Genomic DNA, 19,782 nt, shown 5'->3' on the forward strand with positions numbered 1-19,782 from the left:
CAGAATCCCTGATTGAAAATATTGATACCCTAGATAGGGACAATGTTTTACTGTCGTTAGAACAAATAAAGGATGCATTTATCTATATGCGTGATGCACAGAGGGATATTTGCACACTGGCATCTCGGGTGAGTGCTATGTCCATTTCAGCCAGAAGAGCCTTATGGACACGACAGTGGACAGGCGATGCGGATTCAAAACGTCACATGGAGGTTTTGCCGTATAAAGGGGAGGAGTTATTTGGAGTTGGTCTATCAGACTTGGTGGCCACGGCTACTGCCGGGAAATCCACTTTTTTACCTCAAGTCACTCCCCAACAGAGAAAGGCACCGACCTTTCAACCGCAGCCTTTTCGCTCCTACAAAAATAAGAGAGCAAAGGGCTTGTCGTACCTGCCACGAGGCAGAGGAAGAGGGAAGAGACACCAACAGGCAGCTCCTTCCCAGGAACAGAAGCCCTCCCCGGCTCCTGCAAAAACCTCAGCATGACGCTGGGGCCTCTCAAGCGGACTCGGGGACAGTGGGGGGCCGTCTCAAAAATTACAGCGCGCAGTGGGCTCACTCGCAGGTAGACCCCTGGATCCTGCAGATAATATCTCAGGGGTACAGGTTGGAATTAGAGACGGATCCTCCTCATCGTTTCCTGAAGTCTGCCTTACCAACCGTCTCTTCCGAAAGGGAGAGGGTGTTGGAAGCCATTCACAAGCTGTACGCTCAGCAGGTGATAGTCAAAGTACCCCTATTACAACAAGGAAAGGGGTATTATTCCACTCTATTTGTGGTACCGAAGCCGGATGGCTCGGTAAGGCCTATTCTAAATCTGAAGTCCTTGAACCTCTACATAAAAAAGTTCAAGTTCAAGATGGAGTCACTCAGAGCAGTGATAGCGAACCTGGAAGAAGGGGACTTTATGGTATCCTTGGACATCAAGGATGCGTATCTACACGTTCCGATTTACCCCGCACACCAGGGGTACCTCAGGTTCATTGTTCAAAACTGTCACTATCAGTTTCAGACGCTGCCGTTCGGATTGTCCACGGCGCCTCGGGTCTTTACCAAGGTAATGGCCGAGATGATGATTCTTCTTCGAAGAAAAGGCGTATTAGTTATCCCATACTTGGACGATCTCCTAATAAGGGCAAGGTCCAGAGAACAGCTGGAGACAGCTTTAGCACTATCTCAAGAGGTGCTAAGACAACACGGGTGGATTCTGAATATTCCAAAATCCCATTTAATCCCGACAACTCGTCTGCTGTTCCTAGGAATGATTCTGGACACGGTTCAGAAAAAGGTTTTCCTTCCAGAGGAAAAAGCCAAGGAGTTATCCGATCTGGTCAGGAACCTCCTAAAACCAGGAAAAGTGTCAGTACATCAATGCACAAGAGTCCTGGGAAAAATGGTGGCTTCTTACGAAGCAATTCCATTCGGCAGATTCCATGCAAGAATATTCCAAAGGGATCTGTTGGACAAATGGTCAGGGTCGCATCTGCAGATGCACCTGCGAATAACCCTGTCACCAAAGACAAGGGTGTCACTTCTGTGGTGGTTGCAGAAGGCTCACCTATTAGAAGGCCGCAGATTCGGCATTCAGGATTGGATCCTGGTGACCACGGACGCCAGCCTGAGAGGCTGGGGAGCAGTCACACAAGGAAGAAACTTCCAGGGAGTATGGACGAGTCTGGAAAAGTCTCTTCACATAAACATTCTGGAACTAAGAGCAATCTACAATGCTCTAAGCCAGGCGGAACTTCTCCTGCAAGGAAAGCCGGTGTTGATTCAGTCGGACAACATCACGGCGGTCGCCCATGTAAACAGGCAGGGCGGCACAAGAAGCAGGAGTGCAATGGCAGAAGCTGCCAAGATTCTTCGCTGGGCGGAGAATCACGTGATAGCACTGTCAGCAGTGTTCATCCCGGGCGTGGACAACTGGGAAGCAGACTTCCTCAGCAGACACGATCTTCATCCGGGAGAGTGGGGTCTACATCCAGAAGTCTTCAACATGTTAATAGACCGTTGGGAAAGACCAATTGTAGACATGATGGCGTCTCGCCTCAACAAGAAACTGGACAAATATTGCGCCAGGTCAAGAGATCCACAGGCAATAGCTGTGGACGCACTGGTAACTCCTTGGGTGTACCAGTCAGTGTATGTGTTTCCTCCTCTGCCGCTCATACCAAAGGTATTGAAGATCATACGGCAAAGAAGAGTAAGAACAATACTAGTGGTTCCGGATTGGCCGAGAAGGACTTGGTATCCGGAACTTCAAGAGATGCTCACGGACGAACCGTGGCCTCTACCTCTGAGAAGGGACCTGCTACAGCAGGGTCCCTGTCTTTTTCAAGACTTACCGCGGCTGCGTTTGACGGCATGGCGGTTGAACGCCAGATCCTAAAAGGGAAAGGCATTCCAGAAGAAGTCATTCCTACCTTGATTAAGGCACGGAAGGAAGTCACCGTGAAACATTATCACCGCATTTGGCGAAAATATGTAGCGTGGTGCGAGGATCGGAGGGTTCCGACGGAGGAATTCCAACTGGGTCGTTTCCTACATTTCCTGCAATCAGGATTATCTATGGGTCTCAAATTGGGATCCATTAAGGTTCAAATTTCGGCCCTGTCAATATTCTTCCAAAAAGAATTGGCCTCTGTCCCTGAGGTCCAGACTTTTGTCAAGGGAGTACTGCATATACAGCCTCCTGTGGTGCCTCCGGTGGCACCGTGGGATCTAAATGTAGTTTTAGATTTCCTCAAATCCCATTGGTTTGAACCATTGAAAAAGGTGGATTTGAAATATCTCACATTGAAAGTGACTATGTTACTAGCCCTGGCCTCTGCCAGGAGAGTATCTGAATTGGCGGCTTTATCTTATAAAAGTCCTTATCTAATCTTCCATTCGGATAGGGCAGAACTGCGGACTCGTCCGCATTTTCTCCCTAAAGTGGTATCAGCATTTCATCTGAACCAACCTATTGTGGTGCCTGCGGCCACTAGCGACTTGGAGGACTCCAAGTTGTTGGACGTTGTCAGAGCCTTAAAAATATACATTGCAAGGACGGCTGGAGTCAGAAAATCTGACTCGCTGTTTATATTGTATGCACCCAACAAGTTGGGCGCACCTGCTTCTAAGCAGTCGATTGCTCGTTGGATTTGTAACACAATTCAACTTGCACATTCTGTGGCAGGCCTGCCACAGCCTAAAACTGTAAAAGCCCACTCCACAAGGAAGGTGGGCTCATCTTGGGCGGCTGCCCGAGGGGTCTCGGCATTACAACTCTGCCGAGCAGCTACGTGGTCGGGGGAGAACACGTTTGTAAAATTTTACAAATTTGATACCCTGGCAAAGGAGGACCTGGAGTTCTCTCATTCGGTGCTGCAGAGTCATCCGCACTCTCCCGCCCGTTTGGGAGCTTTGGTATAATCCCCATGGTCCTTTCAGGAACCCCAGCATCCACTTAGGACGATAGAGAAAATAAGAATTTACTTACCGATAATTCTATTTCTCGGAGTCCGTAGTGGATGCTGGGCGCCCATCCCAAGTGCGGATTATCTGCAATACTTGTACATAGTTATTGTTAACTAATTCGGGTTATTGTTAAGGAGCCATCTTTAAGAGGCCCTTTCTGTTGTCATACTGTTAACTGGGTTTAGATCACAAGTTGTACGGTGTGATTGGTGTGGCTGGTATGAGTCTTACCCGGGATTCAAAATGCCTCCCTTATTGTGTATGCTCGTCCGGGCACAGTACCTAACTGGAGTCTGGAGGAGGGTCATAGGGGGAGGAGCCAGTGCACACCACCTGACCTAGTAAAGCTTTACTTTTTTGTGCCCTGTCTCCTGCGGAGCCGCTATTCCCCATGGTCCTTTCAGGAACCCCAGCATCCACTACGGACTCCGAGAAATAGAATTATCGGTAAGTAAATTCTTATTTTTTACCGAATCAGAAGAATTAAATGACGTGTGTGATGAAGCGTGGGGTGCCCCGATAAAAAACTGCTAATTTCAAAGAAGTTATTGGCTTTATACCCTTTCCCGCCAGAGGTTAGGGAGCGCTGGGAAACACCTCCTAGGGTGGACAAAGCGCTAACACGCTTATCAAAACAAGTGGCGTTACCCTCTCCTGAGACGGCCGCACTTAAAGATCCATCAGATAGGAGGATGGAAAATATCCAAAAAGGTATATACACACATGCAGGTGTTATACTACGACCAGCTATTGCGACTGCCTGGATGTGCAGTGCTGGGGTAGTTTGGTCAGAGTCCCTGATCGAAAATATTGATACCCTGGACAGGGACAATATTTTACTGTCGTTAGAACAAATAAAGGATGCATTTCTTTATATGCGTGATGCACAGAGAGATATCTGCACACTGGCATCACGGGTAAGTGCTATGTCCATTTCGGCCAGAAGAGCTTTATGGACACGACAGTGGACAGGCGATGCGTAGAGGAGTTATTTGGGGTCGGTCTATCGGATTTGGTGGCCACGGCTACGGCCGGGAAATCCACCTTTCTACCTCAAGTCACTCCCCAACAGAAAAAGGCACCGACCTTTCAACCGCAGCCTTTTCGTTCCTTTAAAAATAAGAGAGCAAAGGGCTATTCATATCTGCCACGAGGCAGAGGACGAGGGAAGAGACAGCAACAGGCAGCTCCTTCCCAGGAACAGAAGCCCTCCCCGGCTTCTACAAAAGCCTCAGCATGACGCTGGGGCTTCGCAAGCGGACTCGGGGGCGGTAGGCGGTCGTCTCAAGAATTACAGCGCGCAGTGGGCTCACTCGCAGGTAAATCCCTGGATCCTGCAGATAATATCTCAGGGGTACAGGTTGAAATTAGAGACAGAGCCACCTCGCCGTTTCCTGAAGTCTGCTTTACCAACGTCCCCCTCAGAAAGGGAGACGGTTTTGGAAGCCATTCACAAGCTGTATTCTCAGCAGGTGATAGTCAAGGTACCTCTTCTACAACAAGGGAAGGGGTATTATTCCACTCTTTTTGTGGTACCGAAGCCGGATGGCTCGGTAAGGCCTATTCTAAATCTGAAGTCCTTGAACCTGTACATAAAGAAGTTCAAGTTCAAGATGGAGTCACTCAGAGCAGTGATAAGCGAACCTGGAAGAAGGGGACTTTATGGTATCCTTGGACATCAAGGATGCGTATCTCCACGTTCCAATTACCCCTCACACCAGGGGTACCTCAGGTTCGTTGTACAAAACTGTCACTATCAGTTTCAGACGCTGCCGTTTGGTTTGTCCACGGCACCTCGGGTCTTTACAAAGGTAATGGCCGAGATAATATTTCTTCTTCGAAGAAAAGGCGTATTAATTATCCCATACTTGGACGATCTCCTAATAAGGGCAAGGTCCAGAGAACAGCTAGAGATGGGTTTAGCACTATCTCAAGAGGTGCTAAAGCAGCACGGATGGATTCTGAATATTCCAAAATCCCAATTAATGCCGACAACTCGTCTGCTGTTCCTGGGGATGATTCTGGACACAGTTCAGAAAAGGTTTTTCTTCCCGAAGAAAAAGCCAAGGAGTTATCTGACCTGGTCAGGAACCTCCTAAAACCAGGAAAGGTGTCTGTACATCAATGCACAAGAGTCCTGGGAAAAAATGGTAGCTTCTTACGAAGCAATCCCTTTCGGCAGATTCCATGCAAAGGGATCTGTTGGACAAATGGTCAGGGTCGCATCTTCAGATGCACCTGCGGATAACCCTGTCGCCGAGGACAAGGGTATCCTTTCTGTGGTGGTTGCAGGAGGCTCATCTATTGGAGGGCCGCAGATTCGGCATGCAGAATTGGATCCTGGTGACCACGGGTGCCAGCCAGAGAGGCTGGGGAGCAGTCACACAGGGAAGAAATTTCCAGGGAGTGTGGTCGAGCCTGAAAAAGTCTCTTCACATAAGCATTCTGGAACTAAGAGCAATCTACAATGCTCTAAGCCAGGCGGAACCTCTGCTTCAAGGAAGACCGGTGTTGATCCAGTCGGACAACATCACGGCAGTCGCCCATGTAAACAGACAGGGCGGCACAAGAAGCAGGAGGGCAATGGCAGAAGCTGCCAGGATCCTTCGCTGGGCGGAGAATCACGTGATAGCACTGTCAGCAGTATTCATCCCGGGCGTGGACAACTGGGAAGCAGACTTCCTCAGCAGACACGACCTTCACCCGGGAGAGTGGAGACTTCATCCAGAAGTTTTCCACATGCTATTAAACCGTTGGGTAAAACCAATGGTGGACATGATGGCGTCTCGCCTCAACAAAACACTGGACAGGTATTGCGCCAGGTCAAGAGATCCGCAGGCAATAGCTGTGGACGCGCTGGTAACACCTTGGGTGTACCAGTCGGTATATGTGTTTCCTCCTCTGCCTCTCATACCAAAGGTATTGAGGATTATACGGCAAAGTGGAGTAAGACTAGTGGCTCCGGATTGGCCAAGAAGGACTTGGTACCCGGAACTTCAAGAGATGGTCACGGACGATCCGTGGCCTCTACTTCTGAGAAGGGACCTGCTTCAGCAGGGTACTTGTCTTTTTCAAGACTTACCGCGGCTGCGTTTGACGGCATGGCGTTTGAATGCCAGATCCTAAAAGGAAAAGGCATTCCAGAAGAAGTCATTCCTACCTTGATAAAGGCAAGGAAGGAAATCACCGCGAAGCTTTATCGCCGTATTTGGCGAAAATATGTTGCGTGGTGCGAGCAGCGGAGTGCTCCGATGGAGGAATTTCAACTGGGTCGTTTTCCTACATTTCCTGCAATCAGGATTGTCTATGGGTCTCAAATTGGGATCTATTAAGGTTCAAATTTCGGCCCTATCAATATTCTTCCAAAAAGAATTGGCCTCAGTCCCTGAGGTCCAGATTTTTATCACAGGAGTACTGCATATACAGCCTCCTGTGGTGCCTAAGGTGGCACCGTGGGATCTAAATGTAGTTTTAGATTTCCTCAAATCAAATTGGTTTGAACCACTAAAGAAGGTGGATTTGAAATATCTCACATGGAAAGTGACTATGTTACTGGCCCTGGCTTCGGCCGGGAGAGTATCTGAACTGGCGGCTTTGTTTTATAAAAGCCCTTATTTAATTTTCCATTCGACATAGGGCAGAGCTGCGGACGCGTCCGCATTTTCTCCCTAAGGTGGTATCAGCGTTTCACCTGAACCAGCCTATTGTAGTGCCTGCGGCTACAGACGACTTGAAGGACTCCAAGTTGTTGGACGTTGTCAGAGCCTTAAAAATATACATTTAAAGGACGGCTGGAGTCAGAAAATCTGACTCGCTGTTTATACTGTATGCACCCAACAAGTTGGGTGCACCTGCTTCTAAGCAGTCGATTGCTCGTTGGATTTGTAACAAAATTCAACTTGTACATTCTGTGGCAGGCCTGCCACAGCCTAAATCTGTTAAGGCCCATTCCGCAAGGAAGGTGGGCTCATCTTGGGCGGCTGCCCGAGGGGTCTCGGCATTACTACTCTGCCGAGCAGCTACGTGGTCAGGGGAGAACACGTTTGTAAATTTTTACAAAATTGATACCCTGGCAAAGGAGGACCTGGAGTTCTCTCATTCGGTGCTGCAGAGTCATCCGCACTCTCCCGCCCGTTTGGGAGCTTTGGTATAATCCCCATGGTCCTTTCAGGAACCCCAGCATCCACTTAGGACGATAGAGAAAATAAGAATTTACTTACCGATAATTCTATTTCTCGGAGTCCGTAGTGGATGCTGGGCGCCCATCCCAAGTGCGGATTATCTGCAATACTTGTACATAGTTATTGTTAACTAATTCGGGTTATTGTTTAGGAAGCCATCTTTCAGAGGCTCCTCTGTTATCATACTGTTAACTGGGTTTAGATCACAAGTTGTACGGTGTGATTGGTGTGGCTGGTATGAGTCTTACCCGGGATTCAAAATCCTCCCTTATTGTGTACGCTCGTCCGGGCACAGTACCTAACTGGAGTCTGGAGGAGGGTCATAGGGGGAGGAGCCAGTACACACCACCTGACCTGTAAAAGCTTTACTTTTGTGCCCTGTCTCCTGCGGAGCCGCTATTCCCCATGGTCCTTTCAGGAACCCCAGCATCCACTACGGACTCCGAGAAATAGAATTATCGGTAAGTAAATTCTTATTTTTCTGCACAAAATTCCTGCCCGACATTAGCAGAGTTGCACGGGACCTGGCGGCTTATGCCAGGCATCTCACACTGCATGGCATATTGAGGCTGGATGTATGAGGACGCATCTGTACACTTTAAATCTATCCTACCATACAGAGAGTGATGCAACCTGAAACAACCAGTTGTGCAAATGTTCCAAAGTGACTCAGCAGAAATTGGCAAATCTACACTTTACTTTTTATGTTTTACATGTACAATCTTATTGCTAGTCACAGTTTTACACACCAGGTTTCAGTGGGTGTTAAGTAATAGTGCCTTTACTTTGGTGTAGCAGCTGTGTATCCTGCTTTATTAGCTATAACTTTATACTTTAAACATTGGCTTTTATTGCAGAGACAAAAATACACATACAAGTATGCAGAAACTTATCAAAAAAGCACCAAAATGAGATGAGCAGAGGTATCCCAGTCCCAAGCATCAGAGTACATAGGCGCATGGAAATTGTATTACGCACATTTTTTAAATATAAACCCTAAAACTTTAGAAGGGAATAAGGACCAAGAGGATATAAATAGATAGGACGAGAGAAAGAAACACTGTGGCGGAGGGGTCACAATACTTAAGAGCAGGATTAGCTGTATGTTTTAATACCATGTGGCATCTGTAATATATTTCACAACTTTAGCAGTGTTCACCTTTTATTGATGTTTATGCAGCACCATAGAGAGCTGGGCCTGGTACTTTATGGGGGGCATAGCTATGCTCCCTATAAATATGATTTCAAAAAAATTTCAGGTAGGTGCCCTGAGCCCAGCACGCAGAAGCTCTGTGGAGAGGCTGCTCCTGCAGACAGGTAAGGGATGGGGGTAGGGAAATTTGCGAAAGCCAATTTTAGCATTTTCTAGTTAAGCGAAACAAAGCCTTTTAGCATTTTCTACTCTTGCGCGATGACCCCTGATGCATTACCCCCTACTTGGCCAGTGGTAAAAAGATCCCCAAGTGACATAACCTCCCCAGTTTCCAAAGGTCCGCATTGAATCATTCTGTACACCACCCCCCAGAGACAATAGACCACCCCCACATGGCTATAATTTCCAAAGTGGCATTATCCCTCCAACTTGATCTTTGTATTCACAGTGCAAGGATCATCAGAATAGAGCTCAGAGGAAACTTCAGTTTTGGAAGTGGCCCAAACGCTCCATAATGCTGTTCACACAACATTAAAGCCGGGTACACACTAGCCGATGTGTGTACCCGGTGATATTGGCTTCGTAGGGGACCCGGCTTGGTTTTGGCATCGGCAAGTGCATACACACATGCCGATGCCGGGGGGAGGAGCGGAGGCTGCAGCATGGCTCTCGTTAACTATGTCCTATCTCGTCTGAACTGTTCAGACAAGGGAGGGGGTCGTTAACGATACATTGGCGCACACATTGTTAACGATACTGAGTGTACACACTAGATTCGAAGATAGTATATGGCCCTTCTGAGCGATATCTTTTAATTTCTCATCCAGTGTGTATGGGGCTTCAGAAGCGCAAAATGGTCAAATGAGGTCAGCAGTCACAGACGACTACATCACAGCACGCCATTGAACTTGCGGGAGGACATTAGTTCTGCACATGTGCCGGACTGATATTGTCACAGGATGGAGGAGGGCATGTCAGTGGTGAGCCATGTAAATGGTTATCTCCTATTTCTCTGCATCTGTTGTGGAGCACTTGGAGAAAAGTCTGAACTCCTATCCTCTTTTTATGCAACATTGGTTGTTTTTTTTTGTTAGTGCTGCTTAAGCAGCATTAATGTTTAGTGCATATGAGACCTGTCAAAATAATGCCAGATGGGACCCAATGTAGCAATTCAAGTGTTGCTCCATTCGGGTGCTGCGCACAGCAGCCAAGGCTGATGTTACTGTTATGTTCCGTCAACTTGATGGGCTGGTAACTAGCTGTGTATGTATAGTCATCTCAAAGAATCGCCAACTTTTGTTTGCTTTTTGCTAAAAAAAAAAAAAAAAAATTCTTTTTTTATTTTTATGCAAAATCCTGCTTCCCATGTCTTCATTAGTCTACCTACCATATTTGGTGACATTGTTTATTAGGTCAAGCTGCAGACACCTCTGAAAAGGGAACATGTAATTATAGCCATCCTGTATGTATACACCCTTCACTCATAACCTGAAAACCACTGACCGGTGACATGAATAACATTGATTTCATAACAATGGTACCGGTCAAGTTGTGAGATATATTAGGGAGTGTGTGAGCAGTCAGTTCTTGAAGTTGATGTCTTGGCTGCAGGAAACCCACTTTGACAAGGGCCAAATTGTAATGGCTAGACAAGTGGGTCAGAGAATCTCCAAAACAGCAGGTCTTGTGCGGTATGCAGTTGTTAGTACCTACTATAAGTGATCCAAGGAACTGATAAGTAACTGTAAATATTACATTGTAAGCTTCCATCAACCATTACGGGGAGGATGAACTAGATAATCTATATGTGCGCACCCTCTCTGTGATTAGCATTATATAACAATTGCTATTTCTCTGTAGCCAAAATTAAAAGCCCGTACTAATGCACAGCTGTCGGTTTTAACTAGGTTATACTCCTGGTATTTCTGGCATGCGCAGAACAGTGACTGTATTTCAATACTGCCAGACTTCAAAGCCAGTGCAGTGACACAGCCTCCGGGGTTAACTTTGATATTATACCCCCAGTAATTTCTGCAGTTGTAAACTGATTAGTCTGCCATCAACCTTCTTTCTTTCTTTTGTCTTCAGCATACAGAATACATGTGTTCAACATGTATAACAACAATGCACTGTCTACTATTACTATGTTAGCTAAAATAATATATGAAGTCAGGGTAAAGTCAACCTGACCTTGGTTGACTCGCATCAAGTGCTTTATAGAAAGGTGTCAACACTCAGTGCATCGCAGCATGCACCTTATGGCGCTGGTAGCCGCAGACTGGTCAGAGTACCCATGCTAACCACTGTTAAATACTGAAACCGCCTACAATGGGTACATGAGCTTCAGAAGTAGACCGTGGAATAAGTTGTCCTGGTCTGATGAATCACTGTTTATTTTACATCATGTGGACGGACGTGTGCGTGGTTTACTTGGGGAAGAAATGGCTCTAGGGAGTACTTTAGGAAGAAGGCAAGCCGGCGGAGGCAGTGTGATGCTCTGGGCAATGTTCTGCTGGAAAACCTTAAGTCCTAACATTGATAAATTAATGAAGGAAAAAAAAACTCTTAATACAAAGATTTGAGCTGAATTATCAAGTAGGTTTCTTTTACAAAATGGTGGTGGACTTGACTTTTCCCGTACTTGCCAATTTTGTGATATTGAGTTTGGTAAAAAGTTGGGGGGGGGGAATGTTCTACCTAAAAAAAAATATATATATATATATATATATATATATATATATATATATACACACACACACACACACACACACACACACACACACACACACACACAGTTAGTGACTTTGATAGAACATCTATCTTTTTTTTCTCTGACGTCCTAGTGGATGCTGGGAACTCCGTAAGGACCATGGGGAACAACGGCTCCGCAGGAGACTGGGCACAACTAAAAGAAAGCTTTTAGACTACCTGGTGTGTACTGGCTCCTCCCACTATGACCCTCCTCCAAGCCTCAGTTAGATTTCTGTGCCCGGCCGAGCTGGATGCACACTAGGGGCTCTCCTGAGCTCCTAGAAAGAAAGTTTATTTTAGGTTTTTTATTTTACAGTGAGACCTGCTGGCAACAGGCTCACTGCATCGAGGGACTAAGGGGAGAAGAAGCGAACCTACTTGCTTGCAGCTAGCTTGGGCTTCTTAGGCTACTGGACACCATAGCTCCAGAGGGATCGACCGCATGGAACTGGCCTTGGTGTTCGTTCCCGGAGCCGCGCCGCCGTCCCCCTTACAGAGCCAGAAGCAAGAAGAGGTCCGGAAAATCGGCGGCAGAAGACATCAGTCTTCACCAAGGTAGCGCACAGCACTGCAGCTGTGCGCCATTGCTCCTCATACACACTTCACACTCCGGTCACTGAGGGTGCAGGGCGCTGGGGGGGGGGGCGCCCTGAGCAGCAATAAAAACACCTTGGCTGGCAAATATATCACAATATATAGCCCCAGAGGCTATATATGTGATAAATACCCCTGCCAGAATCCATAAAAAAGCGGGAGAAAAGTCCACGGAAAAGGGGCGGAGCTATCTCCCTCAGCACACTGGCGCCATTTTCTCTTCACAGTGCAGCTGGAAGACAGCTCCCCAGGCTCTCCCCTGTAGTTTGCACAACGGGTTAAAAAGAGAGGGGGGGGGGGCACTAAATTTAGGCGCAATATTGTATATACAAGCAGCTATTGGGAAAAATTCACTCAATATAGTGTTAATCCCTAAATTATATAGCGCTCTGGTTTGTGCTGGCATACTCCCTCTCTGTCTCCCCAAAGGGCTGTGTGGGGTCCTGTCCTCAGTCAGAGCATTCCCTGTGTGTGTGCGGTGTGTCGGTACGGCTGTGTCGACACGTTTGATGAGGAGGCTTATGTGGTGGCAGAGCAGATGCCGATAAATGTGATGTCGCCCCCTGTGGGGCCGACACCAGAGTGGATGGATAGGTGGAAGGTATAAACCGACAGTGTCAACTCCTTACATAAAAGGCTGGATGACGTAACAGCTGTGGGACAGCCGGCTTCTCAGCCGCGCCTGCCCAGGCGTCTCAAAGGCCATCAGGGGCTCAAAACGCCCGCTCCCTCAGATGACAGACACAGATGTCGACACGGAGTCTGACTCCAGTGTCGACGAGGTTGAGACATATACACAATCCACTAGGAACATCCGCTACATGATCCCGGCAATAAAAAATGTGTTACACATTTCTGACATAAAACCCTTTTTTAGTGGTACTTGGGTTAATGTGTGGGGAGAAAAAGCAGGCAGTGTTTTGTTCCCCCATCAAATGAGTGAATGAAGTGTGAAAAAGCGTGGGTTCCCTCCATAAGAAACTGGTAATTTCTAAAAAGTTACTGATGGCGTACCCTTTCCCGCCAGAGGATAAGTTACGCTGGGAGATATCCCCTAGGGTGGATAAGGCGCTCACACGTTTTTCAAAAAAGGTGGCACTGCCGTCTTAGGATACGGCCACTTTGAAGGTACCGGCTGATAAAAAGCAGGAGGCTATCCTGAAGTCTGTATTTACACACTCAGGTACTAGACTGAGACCTGCAGATAGTGCTGCTGCAGCGTGGTCTGTAACCCTGTCAAACAGGGATACTATTTTGCGAACATAAGAGCATATTAAAGACGTCGTCTTATATATGAGGGATGCACAGAGGGATATTTTGCCGGCTGGCATCCAGAATTAATGCAATGTCCATTCTGTCAGGAGGGTATTAGAGACCCGACACTGGACAGGTGATGCTGACTTTAAAAGGCACATAGAGCCTTATAAGGGTGAGGAATTGTTTGGGGATGGTCTCTGGGACCTCGTATCCACAGCAACAGCTGGGAAGAAAATTTTTTACCTCAGGTTTCCTCACAGCCTAAGAAAGCACTGTATTATCAGGTACAGTCCTTTCGGCTTCAGAAAAGCAAGCGGGTCAAAGGCGCTTCCTTTCTGCACAGAGACGAGGGAAGAGGGAAAAAGCTGCACCAGTCAGCCAGTTCCCAGAATCAAAATTCTTCCCAGGTGGATCCCTGGATCCTTCAAGTAGTATCTCAGGGGTACAAGCTGGAATTCGAGGTGTCTCCCCTCCCCCCCGCCGTTTCCTCAAATCTGCCTTGCCGACAACTCCCTCAGGCAGGGAGGCTGTGCTAGAGGCAATTCACAAGCGGTATTCCCAGCAGGTGATAATCAAGGTGCCCCTACTTCAACAAGGACGGGGTTACTATTCCACACTGTTTGTGGTACCGAAACCGGACGGTTCGGTGAGACCCATGTTAAATTTAAATTCCTTTAACACATACATAAAAAAATTCAAGTTCAAGATGGAATCGCTCAGGGCGGTTATTGCAAGCCTGGAGGAGGGGGATTACATGGTATCCCTGGACATCAAGGATGCTTACCTACATGTCCCCATTTACCATCCTCACCAGGAGTACCTCAGATTTGTGGTACAGGATTGCCATTACCAATTCCAAACACTGCCGTTTTGACTGTCCACGGCACCGAGGGTCTTTACCAAGGTAATGGCAGAAATGATGATACTCCTTCGAAAAAAGGGAGTTTTAATTATCCTGTACTTGGACGATCTCCTTATAAAGGCGAGGTCCAAGGAGCAGTTGTTGGTCGGAGTAGCACTATCTCGGGAAGTGCTACAACAGCACGGATGGATTCTATACATTCCAAAGTCACAGCTGGTTCCTACTACACGCCTACTGTTCCTGGGGATGGTTCTGGACACAGAACAGAAAAAAGTATTTCTCCCGCAGGAGAAAGCCAAGGAGCTGTTATCTCTAGTCAGAGACCTCCTGAAACCAAAACAGGTATCGGTGCATCACTGCACACGAGTCCTGGGAAAAATGATAGCTTCTTACGAAGCAGAATTCCATTAGGCAGGTTCCATGCAAGAGCCTTTCAGTGGGACCTCTTGGACAAGTGGTCGGGATCGCATCTTCAGATGCATCGGCTGATAACCCTGTCTCCAAGGACCAGGGTATCTCTACTGTGGTGGCTGCAGAGTGCTCATCTTCAAGAGGGCCGCAGATTCGGCATAAAGGACTGGGTCCTGGTAACCACGGATGCCAGCCTTCGAGGCTGGGGGGCAGTCACACAGGGAAGAAATTTCCAAGGCTTTGGTCAAGTCAGGAGTCGTCCCTACACAAAAATATTCTGGAACTGAGGGCCATTTACAATGCCCTAAGTCTGGCAAGGCCTCTGTTTCAAAACCAGCCGGTACTGATCCAATCAGACAACATCACGGCAGTCGCCCATGTAAACCGACAGGGCGGCACAAGAAGCAGGATGGCGATGGCAGAAGCCACAAGGATTCTCCGATGGGCGGAAAATCACGTCTTAGCACTGTCAGCAGTGTTCATTCCGGGAGTGGTCAACTGGGAAGCAGACTTCCTCAGCAGACACGACCTACACCCGGGAGAGTGGGGACTTCATCCAGAAGTCTTCCAACTGTTGGGAAAGGCCACAGGTGGACATGATGGCGTCCCGCCTAAACAAAAAACTAGATATTGCGCCAGGTCAAGGGACCCTCAGGCGATAGCTGTGGACGCTCTAGTGACACCGTGGGTGTACCAGTCGGTTTATGTATTCCCTCCTCTGCCTCTCATACCAAAGGTACTGAGAATAATAAGAAGACGAGGAGTAAGAACTACTCGTGGTTCCGGATGGGCCAAGAAGAGCTTGGTACCCAGAACTTCAAGAAATGATATCAGAGGACCCATGGCCTCTACCGCTCAGACAGGATCTGCTACAGCAGGGTCCCTGTCTGTTCCAAGACTTACCGCGGCTGCGTTTGACGGCATGGCGGTTGACTTCCAGATCCTAAAGGAAAAGGGCATTCCGGAGGAAGTCTTTCCTACGCTGATAAAAGCCAGGAAAGAAGTAACCGAAAACCATTATCACCGTATTTGGCGAAAATATGTTGCGTGGTGTGAGGCCAGGAAGGCCCCAACAGAGGAATTTCAACTGGGTCGTTTTCTGCACTTCCTACAGTCAGGAGTGACTATGGGCCTAAACTTGGGTTCCATTAAGGTCCAGATTTCGGCTGTCGATTTTCTTCCAGAAAGAACTGGCTTCACTGCCTGGAGTTCAGACATTTGTAAAGGGAGTGCTACATATTCAGCCCCCTTTTGTGCCTCCTGTGGCACCTTGGGATCTCAACGTGGTGTTGAGTTTCCTAAAATCACATTGGTTTGAGCCACTTAAAACTGTGGATTTGAAATATCTCACGCGGAAAGTGGTCATGTTATTGGCCTTGGCTTCGGCCAGGCGTGTGTCAGAATTGGCGGCTTTGTCATGTAAAAGCCCTTATCTGATTTTCCATATGGATAGGGCAGAATTGAGGACTCGTCCCCAGTTTCTCCCTAAGGTGGTATCAGCTTTTCACTTGTACCAACCTATTGTAGTGCCTGCGGCTACTAGGGACTTGGAAGATTCCAAGTTACTGGATGTAGTCAGGGCCTTAAAAATTTATATTTCCAGGACGGCTGGAGTCAGGAAAATTGACTCGCTTTTTATCCTGTAGGCACCCAACAAAATAGGTGCTCCTGCTTCTAAGCGGACTATTGCTCGCTGAATTTGTAGCACAATTCAGCTGGAGCATTCTGCGGCTGGATTGCCGCATCCTAAATCAGTAAAAGCCCATTCCACGAGGAAAGTGGGCTCATCTTGGGCGGCTGCCCGAGGGGTCTCGGCTTTACAACTTTGCCGAGCTGCAACTTGGTCAGGGGCAAACACGTTTGCAAAATTCTACAAATTTGATACCCTGGCTGAGGAGGACCTTGAGTTCTCTCATTCGGTGCTGCAGAGTCATCCGCACTCTCCCGCCCGTTTGGGAGCTTTGGTATAATCCCCATGGTCCTTACGGAGTTCCCAGCATCCACTAGGACGTCAGAGAAAATAAGATTTTACTCACCGGTAAATCTATTTCTCGTAGTCCGTAGTGGATGCTGGGCGCCCATCCCAAGTGCGGATTGTCTGCAATACTTGTATGTAGTTATTGCCTAACTAAGGGTTATTGTTGAGCCATCTGTTGAGAGGCTCAGTTATATTTCATACTGTTAACTGGGTATAGTATCACAAGTTATACGGTGTGATTGGTGTGGCTGGTATGAGTCTTACCCGGGATTCAAAATCCTTCCTTATTGTGTCAGCTCGTCCGGGCACAGTATCCTAACTGAGGCTTGGAGGAGGGTCATAGTGGGAGGAGCCAGTGCACACCAGGTAGTCTAAAAGCTTTCTTTTAGTTGTGCCCAGTCTCCTGCGGAGCCGCTGTTCCCCATGGTCCTTACGGAGTTCCCAGCATCCACTACGGACTACGAGAAATAGATTTACCGGTGAGTAAAATCTTATTTTTTTTTTATAAAATTTCTTGTTAAGTTTTAACAAAATTGATATGTTAAAACTTGTGCAAATGTACCGCACATGACAGTGGAATGGCCCATACACCCGATCAGAGTTTCTGTTTCGGCGCACTCAACCTCTTAGTGATTAATTTAGTATGTGTCCCCAATGAGACTGCAAGAATTTTTTTTCTTGCTTTAAATCCCTTCTCTAATGCTCCCCCCATAGTTTAACAGAAGTTAAAAATACCCCCCCACACACGTTTGTTTGTTTGTTTGTTTGTTTTTACTTACTTTTTTCCCTTACATTCATAGATTAGTTCCCCCTTTTTTCCTTGTGTCTGGTGCGTATAATTTTTAACCCATTTTGGCCTGGGTGGGTTGTTTTCTACCCAGCACTTTTTTTATTATATCGAGAGAGAAAATTCCACCAGATTTTTCTTAATTTGGTCAAAATAAGCCGTCCCGCAAGAAATCTTGAAAAATGGGTAGAAAACTACCCACCTTGGCCAAAACGGGATAATGTTTGTTTTTCCACTGACCTATATTTCTTTCTCCATGTTGTTTGAAATTTGCACTGAACCAGTTTTGCTTCTCATGATTTCTGGATATGGTTTTCTCATTTAATAGAACTTAACATTTTTTTTTATTGAAATCAACTAGCAGCCAGTATCCCATTCAAACTTGTGCTATTGAAAAAAATAATTAAGGTGTTAATATAATGAGATCTTGACCCTCAATGGCTGCATTTAGAACCTGTTATTTCCAGATTTCTCAGCTTAGAGGATAACAGGATAGTGTAACAACAGTAACTATTTTTGTCAGCCTGTGGCACACGGTAAAATACTGTTTTTTATAAATTGACATCATGAAACTAATTGTATCTTATCTAAAGATTCACTGAAAATGTTATAGTTAAAAGGCAAGTTTTGTTGCGTCCTTTCAGAGAATTAGCATAGGTTTATTACATTTCAAACCTTTTTGAGGAACACATTCAAAAAATCTATTTACATTTATTTTCTCTTCCAAGAAACCTCAAGAAAGCAGAGGAGTCTGTTACCCGCACAGAAAAAGAAATTGTTGACAATGACAAAACTATAGAAGACTTGACAGAACAATTAAAAAATCTAGAGGAAAAAGCAACTGCAGTAATGACTGAATGCAAAGAAGCAGAGGTACCATATTTCACACTTTACTTGTTTACCCTTTAATTTACAGATTTTATAAGTATATTAGTTTTCTTCCAATGGTCTGGCAAATTTTATCTGTTCTGTCTACTGCTGCACACCACTCTCATTCGACTGCCTCTGGAATGGGTCTCTACTGTTGAAGGTTCCAGAATAGAAGCAGCTTTTGGGGTTCTACTCTAAACCTCTTCTGATACCAGATCTCTTTCTGGACAATCATGTGCCTAAAATTGGTGACCAATAACTTGTTATGAAGTTAAAAATGAAGTCCATACGATTGGGCTTAACGTCCATTGAACAAGGTGACATTCTGCATCTTTAGGTGTCAGTCACCCATGTCATGTCCCAATCTGAAAAACTCATCATGTACTTCTCAGGTTTGCAGTCAGAAATGTCCAATTCCAGGCTCTTCTGTTTTGTCTCTTCATTGTTCCTCAAGTGTTCACAACATTTATGGCTGCTCTGGAGAACCTAGGGTGTCCCTTTCATTCCCTATTTAGGCAACATACTCATCAAGGCACATTCAGAGCCACATCTGCCAACTTCTGGGTGTGTTTGATTATGGGGGTAATTCCAAGTTGATCGCAGCAGGTATTTTGTTAGCAGTTGGGCAAAACCATGTGCACTGCAGGGGGGGCAGATATAACATGTGCAGAGAGAGTAAGATTTGGGTGGGTTATTTTGTTTCTGTGCAGGATAAATACTGGCTGCATTATTTTTACACTGCAGTTTAGTTTGCAGATTGAACACACCCCACCCAAATCTAACTCTCTCTGCACATGTTAAATCTGCCTCCCCTGCAGTGCACATGGTTTTGCCCAACTGCTAACAAAATTCCTGCTGCGATCAACTTGGAATTACCCCCTATATTGTGAAACAAAACACAGATGGCCACTCTGGTTCAAATGATTTTTCTGGGCTTTCTGTTAACACCAGGAATCAGAAAATATTTCTTGTGGAAGTTTTGCTAATTCAGTTTTCTCTAACGTCCTAGTGGATGCTGGGCACTCCGTAAGAACCATGGGGAATAGACGGGCTCCGCAGGAGACATGGGCACCTCAAGAAAGAATTTAGGTTCTGGTGTGCTCTGGCTCCTCCCTCTATGTCCCTCCTCCAGACCTCAGTTTGAATCTGTGCCCGGACGAGCTGGGTGCTGTTAAGTGAGCTCTCCTAAGCTTGCTGTAAGAAAGTATTTTGTTAGGTTTTTTTTTATTTTCAGGGAGCTCTGCAGGCAACAGACTCCCTGCATCGTGGGACTGAGGGGAGAGAAGCAGCCCTACTCTCTGCAGATAGGTCCTGCTTCTTAGGCTACTGGACACCATTAGCTCCAGAGGGATCGTACACAGGATCTCACCCTCGTCGTCCGATCCCAGAGCTGCGCCGCCGTCCCCCTCGCAGAGCCGGAAGACAGAAACCGGGTGAAAGAAGCAAGAAGACTTCGAAATCGGCAGCAGAAGACTCC

At 46.7% G+C, this 19,782-nt stretch overlaps 1 protein-coding gene across 2 annotated transcripts in view; it reads left to right on the forward strand.

The window, feature by feature from the left end:
* The window catches only part of SMC4 (structural maintenance of chromosomes 4), a 226,601-nt gene that overhangs the window by 150,015 nt on the left and 56,804 nt on the right, over positions 1 to 19,782 (forward strand). For both annotated transcript variants that reach the window (XM_063916157.1, XM_063916156.1), the window contains exon 19: positions 18,164 to 18,308. In XM_063916157.1, coding sequence (XP_063772227.1) covers positions 18,164 to 18,308 — 145 coding nt within the window. The remainder of the gene's footprint in view (positions 1 to 18,163; positions 18,309 to 19,782) is intronic.

Source organism: Pseudophryne corroboree, chromosome 4, assembly GCF_028390025.1.
Source record: "Pseudophryne corroboree isolate aPseCor3 chromosome 4, aPseCor3.hap2, whole genome shotgun sequence".
Taxonomy (NCBI): domain Eukaryota; kingdom Metazoa; phylum Chordata; class Amphibia; order Anura; family Myobatrachidae; genus Pseudophryne; species Pseudophryne corroboree.